Raw genomic sequence first — 17177 nt, 5'->3', positions numbered from 1 at the left:
CGGGTTGCAACCACCAAAATTTAATAGTCAGATTCAGTATGTATTGAATGTAATAAATCTTCACTCATTTACAGTCACTCATTCAGTATGCTAATATAGAAATATAGTGAGTCTAGGAGTAAGCTAATACATTTTTTTGACATCACTAGGGTTATAAGATCAGATACTAGTCCAAACAAAAAGAAAGACAAATTTCAGCTAAATGATAAACCTAAATGAAGCAATAATAATCCACAATGATGAACCTAAATGAAGCAGTAATAACACAAGTCAAAACTAAGTTGCATGCAAGGAAGACAAATTTTGGCTAAAGTCCTTTCACTTATTAAGGTTAGCATTTTCAAAGATATAAGTGAATGAGAATACTTACTAAGATTAAATACCTCCACTTGCTTTATATAAGGTTTATCCATAGGTATCCCCTCCCCTGGTAACATAAGTTTTCGAAGAAGCAAGAGTTTTTTTATCATCTGCCCACCACACAAGAAGAAGGGAAACAACAAATTTGACAGTTATGTATTTGTATACAACAACAAATCCATATTGAAGTAGACTTTCAACACACACCTGGCAGGCGAGATCCCCAAAAAACTTGGATTCTCAAGACATTTTTATAATACATGTAGGATCACAATGATCCTCTCATAATTGGTTTAGAAATTTGTGCATCAAAACAAAGACAATATATATGAGCAACTGTAAAATGGCTAAGAACAAAATAAATACACTTATCTTCCGATCAGAACAAATAAAAAACTTGGTTAAGATTTTAAGTACAGGAGATTGGAAAAACCCATGCTATGACAATATTGGTGTATTCTTGGTTTTATACCTGGTGTCCTTAGGAAAGGGATGATAATTGGTTGTATTGCAAGCAAGTGTCAGGCAACATGTAGGCAAGAAAAATAAATCTAGCTGTTTAAGAAAATTTGAAACCAACAGTTCAACATGTTCAACAAAACTACTTATAGGTGTTGAAAAAGCTAGTTATAGGTATAGCTACGTAAGACATGAATTAGTTTATGGAGTTACACGTACCTAATTAGCGATAAACGAACTCCAGACAATTAGGCAGGCCTAGTAATAATCTTTATCAACGGGAGGATCAATAATTTCAGAACTTCTTCAAAAAAAATTTGAGTCATTCATTTCTTATAATTCCAATCAATTGAACCAACTAAAACCCTCACTTAATTATTCACTCCCAACAACAATGAAATATTCAAAAAACATTTTTTTCAACCATATAAGAAACAAAACCCTTAGCAATGCCAATACATTTCATAAGAAAGATGCATCACCAAATTTACTAATTAAATAAAAGAAGCATATTTTTTGAATGGAAGATACAAGCCTCTGAAATTGGAGTGTTTTTAACCAAAGAAGAATAAAACTTAACTCAAAGAAGAATAAAACATTAGAAAGAGAGAGAGAGAGAGAGAGAGAGAGAGAGAGAGAGAGAGAGTACCTAATTGAAGAACAGATAGGAACGTTTGTTCACTCTGTACAATTTCCTCAAAGTTCATTCTTTTTCTCCAGATCTTCAGAGTTCGTTTGCTTCTTCGATTAGAGAATGAACTGGGATAGAGAATTGAAATCCAATTTTTATTGAGTTATAAGTTTGTAAGGGGAGAGAGAAAATAAAAATGGGGAGCTGAAAAGAGAGAAGGAATAGAGATGCGTGCGTGACCAAAAGTGGCCGCTTCAATTTTTTGTTTTCTTTACTTTTTGAAACCTTACTCATGGATATAAATGTTAGACAACCCCAACATAACCATGAAAAAGTAATTAAATTTTTATTCTCAATATTTGCTAACGATTTCTTCCATATAGGGGCGGATCTAGGATTTTAGATCGGGGGGGGAGGTGGTCTGCCATGGAGTTAACCTTTAAAGATTTTTTTAGGAACCAATAATCAATGTCTAAGGAAAATTATCTAAATATCTATTTGAGTTCATAATTAGCTAGCATTGATAAACAAAAGAGTTATCGCTTTTATTACCTTACCCAAAATGGACAAAAGAGTGTTTTCACTATAGACCTAGACAAACATAACAAAGAAATATGCAAGAATAACATAGCACATTAGCATCACACTAGTGAAGTTTTGACCTTCATGGATTCTTATCAAATACATCTATTATTGCATCCAAATCAACTTCTTTAGCAAATTCCCATTCAATGTAAATAGTCATGCAATCTACAAGAAATCCATCCCCTATCTTGTTACGAAGTCGTGTTTTAAGCAATTTCACAACTGAGAATGCTCGTTCTGTAGTTGTTGTGGAAACATGAAGTGTCAAGACAAGACGAATCAATCTATCAATCAAATAATAGATCTTGATATTTCTTATTTCAACTAGTCTTCGACATAATTTGGAGATGGTAGACAACTTCTGAAAAAGAGGATGCTTGAGCACATCAAGTTTGTAATGTTGCAATGGACTTCTCAAATGATGTATCTCTTGTTTCGTGAAGTCTCCACAATAAAACTTTTCTGCGAGTTTGCAAATGTCATCAATGTAGAAGAACTTAAAAGCATCTTTCAGATCCAAAGCAAAACTAAGATAAAGAAGCTCTATTGTTTCTTCTAGAAATATGTTCTTTAATTCCACCAACTGGTAATCTATTACAACATTAAATAACTCGACGCGGTAGTGATGCTCAACTGTAATGTAATCTTTCTGCTGGCAAGAACGACCTGTACCCACCATGTGTCGAGGACCCATATCAGGCATATCAATGTCATGTGTTTTGCAAAACAAAATCACATCACTAAGGAAAGCGTCCCAAGAAGATCCTTTTAATTCTTGAAGAAATGTTTTCGTACTGGAGACTAAGCTGATAACATTTAAAATGTCTTGGGACTCTTCTTCCAGGGATTTGCACAAGACATTAGTAATTCCCATAGTCTTATGTAATAAATAAAAAAGAAAGACAAACTCAAAACTTTTCATTGCAAGAATAGCACCTTTAGCTTCCCCACGCATAGAGTTGCTTGACCCGTTCTTCATGACGCTTTCAAGAACTATACAAATTGAATCGAACATCTCCTTTAGGCTACAAACCGAAGCAAAATGAGAACTCCATCTAGTATCTCCTGCTCGTTGCAAAGTAGAAACTTGATTAGCTCATTTTCCAGTAACAAGTTCACCACTAGCTACCAGCTTATCAATTTTATTTTTCCGAGTATCTTCCAACTCCTGTTTACACTTGGGCGCAACATGAAGATTAACAATAGAAGCCAACTTGGAAAAAAAAACAACTAAACATCAGAAACATCTTTAGAAGCCGCAACTAGAGCAAGTTGTAGACGATGTGCAAAGAAATGCACATAATATACATATAGACACTCCTTCAGAAATAATGCCTGTAATCCATTTTATTGACCACGCATATTGCTAGCACCATCATAACCTTGACCTCTCATATTTATAATATACAAATTATGGCGAGCAAGGATATTGCATATAGCTTCTTTCAAAGTTAAAGTGCAAGTGTCTTTAACACCAACAATACCAAGAAAATACTCTCTAACAAAACCATCTCTATCAACAAATCTTAGGACAATCGCCATTTCCTCCTTGTTTGAATTATCTTGTGCTTTATCAACAAGGACACAAAATTTTGCATCACCAATTTCCTCACGAATTCTCTCTCACTTTATCGTCATAGATATGCAAAAGTGTCTTTTGAATTGAATGTGAGGTATATGTGGCATTTCTCAGAGCATCTTTTAATAATTATGCAACCTTGTCATTCAACATCGCTGCAAATCCCAACACCCCCTTGAAATTTCCACCATTTTTTGACTTTTTGGACTCGTCATGGCCTCTAAAAGAAATCCCTTGTAGTGCAAGATATTGAATACACTGAAGAATAGCTTTAACTAGCGAACGGTTCTTAACAACCTCTTTTTTAGATAATGTATTTAACACGTTATCTATATGTCGAGAAGGAGTCATGAAATTTTCACAAGTTATCATTCCTGACCTATGAGGTGAGCATGGACCTCCTTCATATAGTAAAAAGGAACACTTCTTTCCATTATTAATCTTTTTCCAACATTTAAAACCTTTAAAAGTGAATGCAGGACGCTTCGGCGGATTTGTTTCAAATATAAAACATGGAAAACAATAAGCTTTATCCGTATGGAGTGAGTACTCTAACCAAGGAAAGAGTGTGAACCAAGAGGAGTTGAACCGGCGAGTTTGCTTTCCGAATATGGTGGATGGATACTCTTTCTCACTGAGTTCAAATAACCAATGCCCCTTTCCAAGAAAAGCTCGTCGAACATCATCTTGTTGATTAACCAGGTAATTATATATTGGAGTACGTTTACCCGGATCACATTCAAATAAAGATGTGGAGTCAACTTCTTCAACACTAACTCTTTGGGCTTGAGGAGAAGGTTCAACTTGCTCAATTTCAATAACTTGAACTTGTGAAGGAGGTTGGCCATCTCTATTAAGTCTTGAAATATCAAGACTAGATGTAGAAGTTACATCATTTTCCGAGGTGGCATCTTTGGGTTTAAAGAAGGAAAACATGGTTTTCATTTTCTTACGAGCTTGATGTTCAAACATTCTTACAATCTTGTATAAGATAAATCATAATAATTTCGTAATCAATAGTTTGCTCTATACTAAAAAACAAAAAATAATATCACAATAATAACTACAATAATATTCAACTAATTAAATAAGACCAAAAATTAATTGACAATCTAATATTCCAACATAAACTACAAGTTAACAAGGCAATAAAGTAGAGAACACATTAGTATTTGAAAATTGGAAAACAAAAACGAAATAAAAAAGATAGGCATAATGCAAAACAATTTACCTTAGTTAATGAATAGGGATAATGAATAGGGAATAAAATGATAAATGGATGGGGCGCGGAATTGGAACTGCCGACTGCAAAAGAAGACAATAATAGAGAATTTTTCTTTTGTGAATAGTAGAGCAAAAAGTGCTTTTGTTTTAACCTCTCAATTTTTTTTTTCCTGTTTTACTTTTTGTGAGAATGTGAGGGATCGTGACTTGTGAGAAACGTGCGACTGGGCCAATGGGCTATCTTGTATTTTGTTTTACTTTTCTATTTTTTCTGTTTTACTGTTTGTGAGAAACGAAACAAGTCAGTTGCACTCAGTTAGGATTCATTTTTGTTTTCATTTTTCGCTATTGTTCATACTAATATATTTTTTTGGGGGGGAAGTTTGGGGGAGGGGGGTTGTAGCCCCGGTCAGCCAACCTATAGATCCGCCCCTATTTCCATAAGTAACATATATATCCGTGACCAAATTTGTAACAGATATATCCGTTACTAACTAAAATTTGGGTCTGTTATTAGAAAATGACTGTTTTGGTGTAGTTTAATGTGTTTAAGTTGATGAAACAAATTCCAGAGGCTGACAATGATGGTGAGGTTAACCTGGTTACCAGCCTTGTGCAAGAGTATTTCTTTCCTTTGGTGTTTCTGAATTTGATGTTGATGTTTATACACATGAAGTAAATGGGTTATTAGAGTCAATACCACTATTTGACCCTACTACCGTGTTGTCGAGTGATTTGGACGAACATCAATCTGTTTTCTCTATGGAAGAGGACTTTCCTCAAGAATCTTTGATACCCACTCCTCCCACCCCTGACTTAAAGCTTATTTCTTCGGATTTAAAATACGTACATCTTGATCTAGATGGTAGTCACCCAATTATCATATCATTACAATTGACTAACGATCAGGAATCCCGTTTAATTAATGTCATTCAAAAGCACCATTCTGCTATTGGATGGTCTCTCGATGACATTAAGGGTATTGACCCTGGTGTGTGCACCCATCGCATACATCTTGAAGAAAATGCAAAGACATCATGCGAACTGCAACGTCGTCTAAACCCCGCAATGAAGGATGTTGTAAGGGAGGAAGTTTTAAGGTTACTCGATGCAGGTATTATTTACCATATCTCTAATAGTATTTGGGTAAGTCTAGTACACGTTGTTCTCAAGAAGTCTGGCATTACAGTTGTGCGAAATGATAAAGATGAATGCATCTCCACTCGTATCCTAGTGAAATGAAGAATATGCATTGACTATCGCAAACTTAATGTAGCCACTCGTAAGGATCACTTCCCACTTCCCTTCATCGACCAGATGCTTGAACGTTTAGCGGGTCATGCATATTACTTTTTTCTTGATGGTTATTAAGGATATTTTCAAATAGTCATAGATCTTGCTGATCAAGAAAAAACAACGTTCACCTGTCCGTTTGGTACATTTATGTATAAATGAATGCCTTTTAGCCTTTGCAATGCCTCTAGTACATTCCAACGTTATATGCTTCACATTTTCAGTGATATAGTTGAACGTTTTATGGAAGTCTTCATGGACGATTTCTCAATATATAGTAATTCTTTCGATAGATGTCTATCAAATCTTGAAAAGGTTTTTGCACATTGTGAAGAGAAAAATCTCTTTCTTAATTGGGAAAAATGTCATTTTATGGTTACAAAAGGAATAGTTCTAGGACATATTGTTTCAAAGGACGGAATTGAAGTCGATAAAGCTAAGATTGTAAAAATTGCTTCCCTTCCTATACCTAAAATAGTTCGCGACATTCGTGCATTTTTAGGACACGCAGGGTTTTATAGGAGATTTATCCAAGATTTCTCTAAGGTTGCTCAACCTTTAACAAATCTCCTGCTTAAAGATGTCACCTTTGACTTCAATTTCAATTGCAAACAAGCTTTTGAGACCCTAAAATCCACCTTGACTACAACTCCTATAATTCAACCACCTGATTGGTCTAAACCTTTTGAATTAATGTGTGACACGAGTGACTACGCAATTGGAGCTTTCCTAGGGCAACGCCGAGAGGACAAGCCAATTGTCATTTACTATGCTAATAAAACTCTTAGTGAAGCTCAACGTAACTATACCACCACTGAGAAAGAGTTTCTCGCTATTGTATATGCCTTGGATAAATTTTGTCCTTACCTAGTTGGTTCTTCCACAATAGTCTACACTGACCACACGACGCTTCGTTACCTATTAGCGAAAAAAAATGCAAAGCAGAGGTTGATCCAATGGATCCTCCTCTTGCAAGAGTTTACTATAAAAATTAGAGATAAAAAAGGTTGCGAGAATGTGGTTGCGGACCATTTATCATGACTCGTCAGTGATGTCGATAATGAAACCAAAACCATCTGTGATTCCTTTCCGGATGAACACTTGTATTCCGTCTTTTCATCTCCTTAGTATACTGATATAGTAAATTATCTAGTTACCAAGGAAGTCCTTTCATCTTGGTCTCGTACTGACCGAAAAAAGTTCTTATCCATGGTGAAATTTTATTTCTGGGATGATCCCTACCTCTTCAAGTATTGTTCAGACCAACTGATCCGCAGTTGTATTCCTGACTGGGAACACAATTACATGTTATCCTTCTGCCATGAACAATCTTGTGGTGGTCATTTCAGTGGTAAGAAAACTGCGGCCAAGGTTCTACAATGTGGGTTTTATTGGACCCAGACCTCGAAATTGGGTCTATTATATGTCAAAATGATCGGCTCGGAAAGAGCATTCTAATGGTCTAAGACTTAATCAAATCAGAGGAGTAAAAGTGGACAAAAGGTGTTGCAGTAATTTCCAGCAGATAAACCCTTTTTGGACTTAAGTAATTAGGTTTTGGGTTTGATTTAGTGGCCCAAAACATAGCTCCAAAACCCATGCATGAAATTGTAAACCTAGCCCTCTCCTATATAAAAAGGACTAAGGCAAAACTCTAAGTCAATCATCTCCTACCTCTTCTCTTTAGTCTAAACCTAGTTTATGTTTTATTGGCCTAATCACTATTAATACAATTCAAGTTATTTTTATTCCTTTAATTATGTCTTATTATTATTATTATTTATTTCACTAGGCATTACCCGTGCCTACGGCACGGTTTGTTATGAAGTGCTTATTATGTTGTAGCATTAATCTTCGTACACTCAAGTATTTCAAACGTGGGAATTTGTAGACATTTTACTTGAATAAAAAATGAGATATTACTTAAGTTAGTGATGAAAAAAATACTCGTGACATTAGCAATACAAACATGCATGTCTAAACAGTTGGCGACATAACAAACGATATCTTAGAACATTGTTCCTTTAAATATGCCTTCAATTAGCTGCTGGAAGCAACAACGTCGTCAAGGTTCAACTAATGGCTGTAAAAGGAAGATTAAAGTTGTATAAATTTAATAAGCAACAAAAAAAAATGAAATAATAGGTTTCATATTTCAAACCACGACATGAACTAGTTGTCTCAAGCTCGAAACAACTAAGAAAATGGAACTATCAAAACTTACCACAGGATTCACAAGATCCAAGCCAAACTCAAAAAATGAATGTCCATAAATGGAGAAAACAAACAAGTACAATTTCAAGATGTTGGTTTAAATTTGAGAAATCAATAAAACCAATAGATGAACACATCAACATAGATTAACCAACAAAGGTAGCCAAGTAGTGTTAGAAGGGATTAACCATAACATTCAGAGTACATGGAAGACAAAAATAAAAAATGTAGTAAATAATACCTGTTTGGGGAGAGAATCTTAAAACTATTGCAACAGTAGAAAGGGAAAAGTTGTCATCGTATTTTTTGGGAAAGTGGACATGTCAGAGTCATGGAGAAAAGTGGGTGTAATATGAAGGGTTGCGGTTTTTAAAAGTTGTCTTTGAATTATAAAGCCCACAGATCATGCGGTTTTAATGCATACTAACTGTTTGTTCAAACCGCTCGTTCGGCTTGAATAATGATGTGATGTCATCCTGCAATTGCAAACTTTGGAAGTACGTGCAAAGAGTACCAAAAGAGGCAATGTATTAGGATACCAAGAAATAAACTCCCACAAACTAAACTAACAACCCCAAAAAGATAGTACTTCAGCTTTGAACAATAATCCATTTGCAATGAAGTATAAAAAAATTTGGTCCAGAATGGAAACAAAATTACATAAACCAAGATCCTTAAGGGAAAAAAAATACAAAAGTCTAGGACTATATAGTTGTTGCAAATCTTGTCGTTTTCCTTTAAAAACAAAATAAATATAATGGTCTAGCATGATATTTTATATTGGATTCTCCACTCTACAAAATTAGCAAGAATATAAAGCAAACTATAAGTACAAATCTATAGAAAATAGATTCTCTATTTAACATTTGAAAATTTTCATTAGAGATTGCAAGACTATTTAAAATGATGACTCCAAGCAACAACATAAGCATCTCCGCTTATTCTCAACACCCTTTAGGCAATAAATTAAATCTAACCATCTTTCTTATAGGTGCATGCTTAACTATCCCTAACTACAAACTCCATTCAAAGGTAAAAGATAAGGTGTAACCAATATGAAAGATCAGTACACTACACAATTTTAACTATACGAAAATAAAATGTTGAACAAAATTAGCATATAACTTGATGCCTTGACCATAACGAATTCAAATTTTACAAAGCAGGATATTCAAAAAGGAGGGAAAACTAAGATAAAGGGAATCAAAGCCATGATTAAATAGCAAACTTTGTGAAAAATATGATTTTAGAATTAAGTTATGCAGGCATGCCATAATAGTGAATATCAGTGATATGCAAGTAACCTATTATAAAACTAAGATGATATGCACGCATGACTTCAAACAACAAACTCAATCAAGAACTATCATACAGTTATATGAAAAAATGCAACACCAAACTTGAATAATTGTTTTACCATAATTTTCTCTGAATTCACTCAGCTAAACTCATAAGAGCACATTAACAATTAAAATGGGAACTGGTATAGTGTCATTTAAAACTAAAACGTGAACATCACTTAATAGAAAGAACAAATAATAATCGAAGTCCACATGTGAAATTAATGATGATCAATGAGATTCAAATAATAACACGAAGCATGTTAAGGAAGACATATGGCAAGAGAAGATACCTAGGTGGAACCAAGAGACGGAGAGTTATGACTTTCTCCATAGTTCACCATACCTTGTCAAAAGTTCAAGGGTACACAGTCGATCAACATGAAACACTGAAACTGGCCAAACTCAATTGACCATTGGGCATAGAAAACTAAAATCTCCATGCTAAAATTTTCATTGTGATGAAAACTTCATTGCAGAAGAAGTAAAACTAAAGTCGCTATCAAGAGCAAACCTTCATGCAGATTTACAACTTATCATAATGTAAGTGCAATTTGAGTACTAAAATAGAACATTGCATCTTTAGTGTAATGAGTATAAGCTTCACATCACTCTGGTACTCGAAGGCAATATGCCAATAATAAAGCAACACCATTGAAAAAACTGGAATCATACATGAAATAGAAAAAATAAAAAAGTATATTAGATGCCAAATACCAAATAAGATCCATATCAAATGAATATGGAAAACTCATCAGTTGCTTGCCTGCTTGGAGCAGAACTCCTGTTTGCAATCTCCGCTTTCCGTAAAAAAAAATGGGGTGAGAATAGAGAGGTTGCGCAGTTGTAGTAATTTAAAAGAGAGTGAACATGAACGTTTGAGTCAGAAGGAATCTTGAGGGTTTCAAAACAAATTAGTTTTGGTCGCACAATCATTAACAATTGAATAGGAATAGGATTTTCACTAAAATGGAAATGAAAGAGAACTTATAACAGTCTCAGTAACCTGAATCGCAATGGTACAAATCCTGCATCAATTGTCAGCATGTAGCAACCTAAGAAAAAAACCTTTTATGAAGATTGATGAGTTTTTTAGGGAATTCTTAGAACCATGAATTGAAATCAGTCACTGATTGGAAGAAGATGGACAGTTCCTACCAAGAAGATAAGAGTAGAAATTGATGATTGGCCATGAATTATCTTAATGGCAAGTGGGGAGTTTTGGGAGTTACAAATTTATTCAAGAAGGGAGCTGAGGGGGAAGTGAGAGAGATTAGAGAGGATGGTTGACGAGGTTTTTATAGTGAAGACATTTAGTTATGGACTAATAAGAATTAAATAAGTTGAGCGGTTTTTTTCCACAAACTTCATCCAAGCAACAAAGATCATTTTCAACCGTTACCTAGGAAATATTAGAAAATTTAAATTGCTTAATTATAATTAAATTTATAATGCTAGACTAAGCATATTATCACATTTGTCATTGTTATAGTATTTTCATAATAAACTGATCATTGTTATGATTGCAAACATGGTATAATTCAAACCTCTCATCCAAAAATAGCCAATAATATTACTAAAGAAGAGAGGAAAAACGATCAAACCTTAATACAACGAAAGCTAGCTATGACAATGTCTAAGAGCTCAAGAATATGCTAAGCATTCAACAACTTCATGTAACTGACTTGCAAACATATTACGTAGTACATTGAAGTCAGATAGTAGCATTTTGATTCCAGTTATGCAATAAAAGAAGCTATATTAACAAAATGAAAAGAGACATGTAGTGAAAAAAACATATGGCAATTAGATATAGTCATAGACGTGAAATGAAAAATTATTTGGAAGAAATCGGCTTACCCATATAGTTAGAAATATGCAATTCCAATCAAGTCAATTGTTGTTTTTATTTATCATTATATGAGCAAAGAAAATGGTAACAACAAACAGAATGGAAAGAATCCTATTTGCTAAATGTTAATGCAAAGAAGAAAAAAAACACAAAGATTGGAATAGATTGTACCCTTCAAACAAAAAAAATGATAACATTCTATTGGATTTGATTTTTTTTTCCATTGTGAAACTCAGTTTCCTACGACTAAACCAATTCAATGAAGTATAACCAAATTTGTATAGAGAGCAAAATTCTTCTATAATATCAGCATTTCTTAATTCGAAAGTTGAATAATTAGAAATAAATGTGATATATGAAGCTCTAGAAATAAGGAAAAAAGATAAAACAGTACCTTGAAGAATGATTTAGGAGAGGGAAGGCATTGCTTAAGGTTTTGTATCCACTCGATTACTTTGATCAAACCACAACTGCCTCCAGTGACATCTTAAATCAAACTTTAACTATGGTAGATTGGAAGTTCAAGAGACGAAAGAGTTTCAGTTATTCATAGAAGTAGAAGAGTCACTTAGATGGGGGACTTTATGGAAGCCATTATGTGAGAGCGCTTTGTTTTAAAACGCCAAGACTTATGGTTATGGAAGGAAAGTGCAACAGTTGACAATTAGGCTGATGGAAAGCTTTCTTTAGTCTTAAGCTTAACCTATTTCAGTTACTATGTTGAGAATAATGAATGTGTTATTGATAATTGCATTAAGTTAGAGCGTGCTCATTTAATCTAGAAAGGGGGCCACTCCATCTCATAGAGCAAAAGCAACCCATCCGATTACTAAGCACCAAACACACTGAATTTATTAGTGGGCTCTAGGTAAGCACGAAAATTTGTATCGCTAGTGGAAGTTAACCATAAGCAAATGAAACTTCGGAATCGCGAATTGTCAGAACTATAACGAATAATAATAATAATAAACATAAGAGATTTCGAAAGAGCAAAACCATAATGCTATCATTCCTGAAACACAAACAGTGATTTTACTAATAATGTTTATTGTTTTTATCGTAATAACTGAACTACAACCCAAGCTCCATGCCAGAATTTCACAAAGTGGATACTTTGTTAATTGAGTTATAAAGCACGACTTAATGTAGATAGTACATTCATCACACATATTTTAATCAATTCATTCATCAAATGTTTTAATCGATTTATGCTTGTACAATGCTTACTCAAGAGATTCTCTACAACAGTGCATCATCACTTCATCCATAACAACATTCACTATGAACATGTTGATCTATGGCTCTTCCATAGAGATTTAGCAACTGAAAAAAATTACAATAGTAGCTCACTTGTCAAAATGTTTCCTTAAACCAATAAAGCAAATTAAAGAACACATGAAACACAACAGCTATAGTTGAACCCACTAAAGTAACAAACAAAGTAACAAATTTAAACACAGCAGTCCACATTCAACACTCTGAAGTCGCAATTAATTTCAATTTAATAAAATTAACATAACATGTTCTAGTAAGCATAAGAAATTTCCAAAGCCTTCAAAATTCAAGCAAAAAGAATAATACACAATCAACTCATGGGAAAGAAAAGAGAAATTAAAAATGGAAACAACCGGCAATGATTTAATCCACCCCAGTACCCACTCAAATTCCTTGCTAATTCACAAATATATGATGCAAGTGAGTAACATTTCTAATGGAAGAATGTAAATAGATAATCTATAGATGATTTCAAAATAGGATAAGAGTTTGGGATTCAATACCTTATTTAAAAATGCCTTATTCAAGGGGTCAGTTTCTCCCCATCAGGGAAGAATAATAACTGCATCAACAATCCTTATTAAGTCAGAAGAATCAAGGATTTCTTTAGAACAATCAAACAGAATTTTAGAGCTATAAAGACGAGAAGATATAAAAAGGAGTTATAAAAAATTGATCTTACTGAGTCGTTGCGCACTCTTAGATGCTTACCAGCAGGAACTTTATGTATTGAGACTGAAAGGCCAAAGAGAAAACAAGATCATCATTTTGCTTGAGAAGGGTCTTTAACCAAGAGAGGGAGGGTCTTAATGGTGTATAAAGAGAGTTTAATTAGCGGGGGAGACCGTTCCTTTTCCTCAAGTGTTTTAATTGCCGCTTTTTTTTTTTTTTTAATTTCTTGTGGGCTGGGCTCAAGGCGTTGAGCAAATGACTGAATGAGGCATATTTAACGCATGGGCGAATTAAATACAAATTAGGCCAACTGAATTTTACAGGTCAATAGAAATTTAGGGTGTGTTTGTTAAATGGCAAATGGGGGTGGCTAATTGTATTTTCCCACTAGAAGTACCATTTACCAATGTTTGGATGTATTTAAGGGCACTGGCAAATACTATTTAGAATTAGCCAGAAAATCAAAATTTTCCACTAGAAGTGGAAAAATTGAAAACAGCTCCCCCTAAAGTTGAATTAGTCACCCGGTATTTTCCCAAGGAAAATAGAAACAACTCTCCCACTCGATCTCTCTTATCTCTTTCTCACTACTGCCTCTCATCAACTCGCTCTCTTCTCAGGTATTCTCTCTCTCTCTCATCTCTCATCTCTTATCTCTCTTCTCTCTTCTCTCTTTCTCTTTCTCTCTCTCTCAAACTCTCAAACTCTCGGTCTCTCTTTCTCTCAATCTCTCTATCTCACATTTTTTTCACTGTTTTTTTTTTGTTTCTATCTTTGTTTTACCTTGGATCATTTTGCAAGACAAAGATTCACCTCGTGGAAGTTAAACCTTAAAGTTTCTGTTTCTAATGTTTATTAGTTTAAAACCACTTGGATCTTTCATCTTATCTCAATTATATTATGTAATCAATATAACAGGGTTATGAGTTTTAAAATTTTCCGTTGTTCACATGATTGGTTTTGTGTCTTAGAAGGCTGCTAAAGTAATTTTGTGTCTTAAACAGTTGAAAATACCAATTTTTGGCAGTATGAGAAGATAGGAAGTTGTCTAAACAGATTCTCCTTAACATAGTTGGAGGAATTTGAGTTGTAATGCATTTGGTGGGAAAGAAGATTAGTAATTTGGTGTCAAGCTATGTTGGGTGTTATGGAAACAAAAATCTTGCTTGGTCTTGTAATATTAGTTGGGTTTGGCTGTGTTTGGAAAGAAAGTTTAATAAAAAACGAGAGCAGAATAATTGAATTTCACGAGTTTATGTTACTATTTAATAGTATTGACAAGGTGAACTCAACACCCACCCTTGTACCTATGTAACCTTGTTGATGCTGTTTTGCTTGGCATAGCTGATATCCGTGTAGTGTAACATATTTTGAGACGTAATACCTGATTTAATATTCGTTTTTTGGGTTTTAATTTAGTTTGCTTTCATTTTGGTTTTGATTTTAAAGCCCCCACTAATGTTTGAGGGATTGAGAACCAATACAAAGTGATAGAATCTCAAATGGGTTGTTGTTAAGGCCTTTTTTATTGTAGTGTAATTCATGATTGTTAAACCGATGATTAGTGGTTGTTGTTTTTTGTTCTTGTTTGATTTTTGGGCTTTTTTTTTTTATCAGTGATTTTTGGACTTCGTTTAGTCATTTCTTCAATGTATATGGAGTCAAGTCATTTCGTTTAGTCATTTTGCACTTTTTGTTAATTGAGTACATGAATTTGTATACTTCATTATTTTTTTTTTTTTTTTTGAGATATTGTAGAATGATTACCGAACGTCAGCGTAGATTAGTGGCATTTCTACTTATAGTTATAAGTGCATATATGATGATGACATGGTGGTATAGGAGAATGTATATGGGGAGGTATAGGCCTAGGCGTAGGGTTCCCCCTGCTCTTATTAGAGGTCCTCGTAGGAATTGGGATCAAGTGCGGAGAACTGTATTGGATAGGATGTATACAAGCAGGGTGTTGATGCCACGTTGTTTTTTGGTTTATTTCTATGTTTGAACTATATGCTTTTGTTGCATTGTTGTTAAGTGGTGGACCGATATATTATTGTTAAGTGGCATTGTTGTTACTTTTGGATATTTTATTGTGTGTGCTTGTTGAGTCTCTGTATGCGTGTAGTGGGCTGGTGTAGGTGGTGTGTGTGGTGGAGTTGTGGTGGAGTGGTGGTGGTGTGATGCTGCTGCTACTTCTGGTGCTGCTGCTGCGATGCTGTGCTACGATGTTGTTGCTGCTGTTGTGGTGCTGATTTAGTGTTCATGGCCAAAATGAAGAAAATTCAAGTGTTCTCCACATTCAAGGTTATGCTGATTTGGTTTATTTTTTGCATATTTCTATGTTGGGCAAAGATAATTTTTCATCCCAGGTGGAAAATTGGTAGCATAAGATGGTCGCCAGGGTTCTAAAAGAAGTATTGTTCTCCCCATTCAAGGTTAGAATCATATTGGTTCTCCACATCCCTTCGTGTTTTCTCTTCTTATTAAATCCCACAATCAAGAGTAAAGGAAAACCAATATGTTTAGCTTGGATCGTGTATATCTTTTCCTTTATCTTCATTGTGTTCAACAGTGTCTCATGTAGCATCCTAGAAATAAAGAAATCCAAATGTGAATAGACTAATTCACCCAATCAATACAAACACACATTTTAATCAAGTGAAGGTCTTATGAGGAATATGTGGATCTTAGGAGGAATCTGCTCCACTTCTTCAATACCAATGCGTCCCAATTGCCACTTAAAGTTTTGCATCAACCAGGTTTAAGGGACGAGTTAAGAGCATTTGAGATTGACAACAAGATAACATCGAGGAAGACCATTGAGTGCCTCTTGGAAGAATTTGGTAGTACAACAAAACGGTGATGGAGATCTCCATTGGCAAATGGGGAGGAGACACTATTCCTTGTACGTAGGCTTGTACATTTAACTTGTTTATGTTGTTATTTTTCAGTTGTATGAAAGTGCAGTGGTTTGAGTTATGGTTTAAATAACAGATATGGTGATTATAGTTGCGTGATAATATAAGACAATGGTAGGATTGTAGCACCTGTTTTTGTAACTAAAGTTTCTGGAAAGTATCCGTCTCTTTAACATTGCTTTATTTTCTATGTGAGCTTTGTGTAAGGCAAAACTTTGTACTGTTCAACTCAAAGAATGTTTTGTGTACAGAGAAGAATTGTAATATATAAAAGAAAGAGAAACTGTATACATATATTTGTGTAAGCTAACTAAATCTGATGATGTATGCACAATTTCAAGGGATCTATTCAAGCGTCTTTAGTGCTTTTGGTCGGAGATGAGTGTATGAATTCCTTTTTATTATCATCGTTAGAAATCTTGATCAGCATAAATAATACCACCTTCATATTTGGTTTAGCCTGTGGTGCCTCTGCAGTCCAATCTGATGATGTATTTTATTTTATTTTTTGTTATACTTCATTGAGTTTGAAAAAAAAAAAAAAAAAAAAAAAAAAAAAAAAAAACTATCTCCAAAAAGTTGAAATATCATTTGCCATGGGAGAAAAACCACGTAAACAAACACTGGCAAAACTGACAAATCTTATATTTTCCCACTATAAATTTTTGCAAACAAACACTGGCAAACTAAAATTTTCCCACTAGAGATTTGCCTGACAAATCTATAGTGGGAAAATACTGGCAAATCTTATATTTTCCCACTAGAAGTTTGCCAA

At 34.2% G+C, this 17177-nt stretch overlaps 1 protein-coding gene across 1 annotated transcript; it reads right to left on the bottom strand.

Annotated features, from left to right (window-relative positions):
- Nucleotides 1-2114: 2114 nt before the first annotated feature.
- Nucleotides 2115-2909, bottom strand: LOC147504117 (uncharacterized). Its single transcript, XM_086605064.1, has one exon. The coding sequence runs from the start codon at nucleotides 2907-2909 to the stop codon at nucleotides 2115-2117; it is 795 nt and encodes a 264-aa protein (XP_086461190.1).
- Between the last annotated feature and the right edge of the window lie 14268 nt (nucleotides 2910-17177).

This window comes from Coptis chinensis, chromosome 4, assembly GCF_015680905.1.
Source record: "Coptis chinensis isolate HL-2020 chromosome 4, ASM1568090v1, whole genome shotgun sequence".
Lineage (NCBI taxonomy): Eukaryota > Viridiplantae > Streptophyta > Magnoliopsida > Ranunculales > Ranunculaceae > Coptis > Coptis chinensis.
Note: the sequence above shows the minus strand (reverse complement) of the source record. Positions and strands in the feature narration are given on the sequence as shown.

Coding starts and splice junctions, on each gene's coding strand:
- LOC147504117 (XM_086605064.1), bottom strand. CDS start 2,909: ATGGGAATTACTAATGTCTTGTGCAAATCCCTGGAAGAAGAGTCCCAA.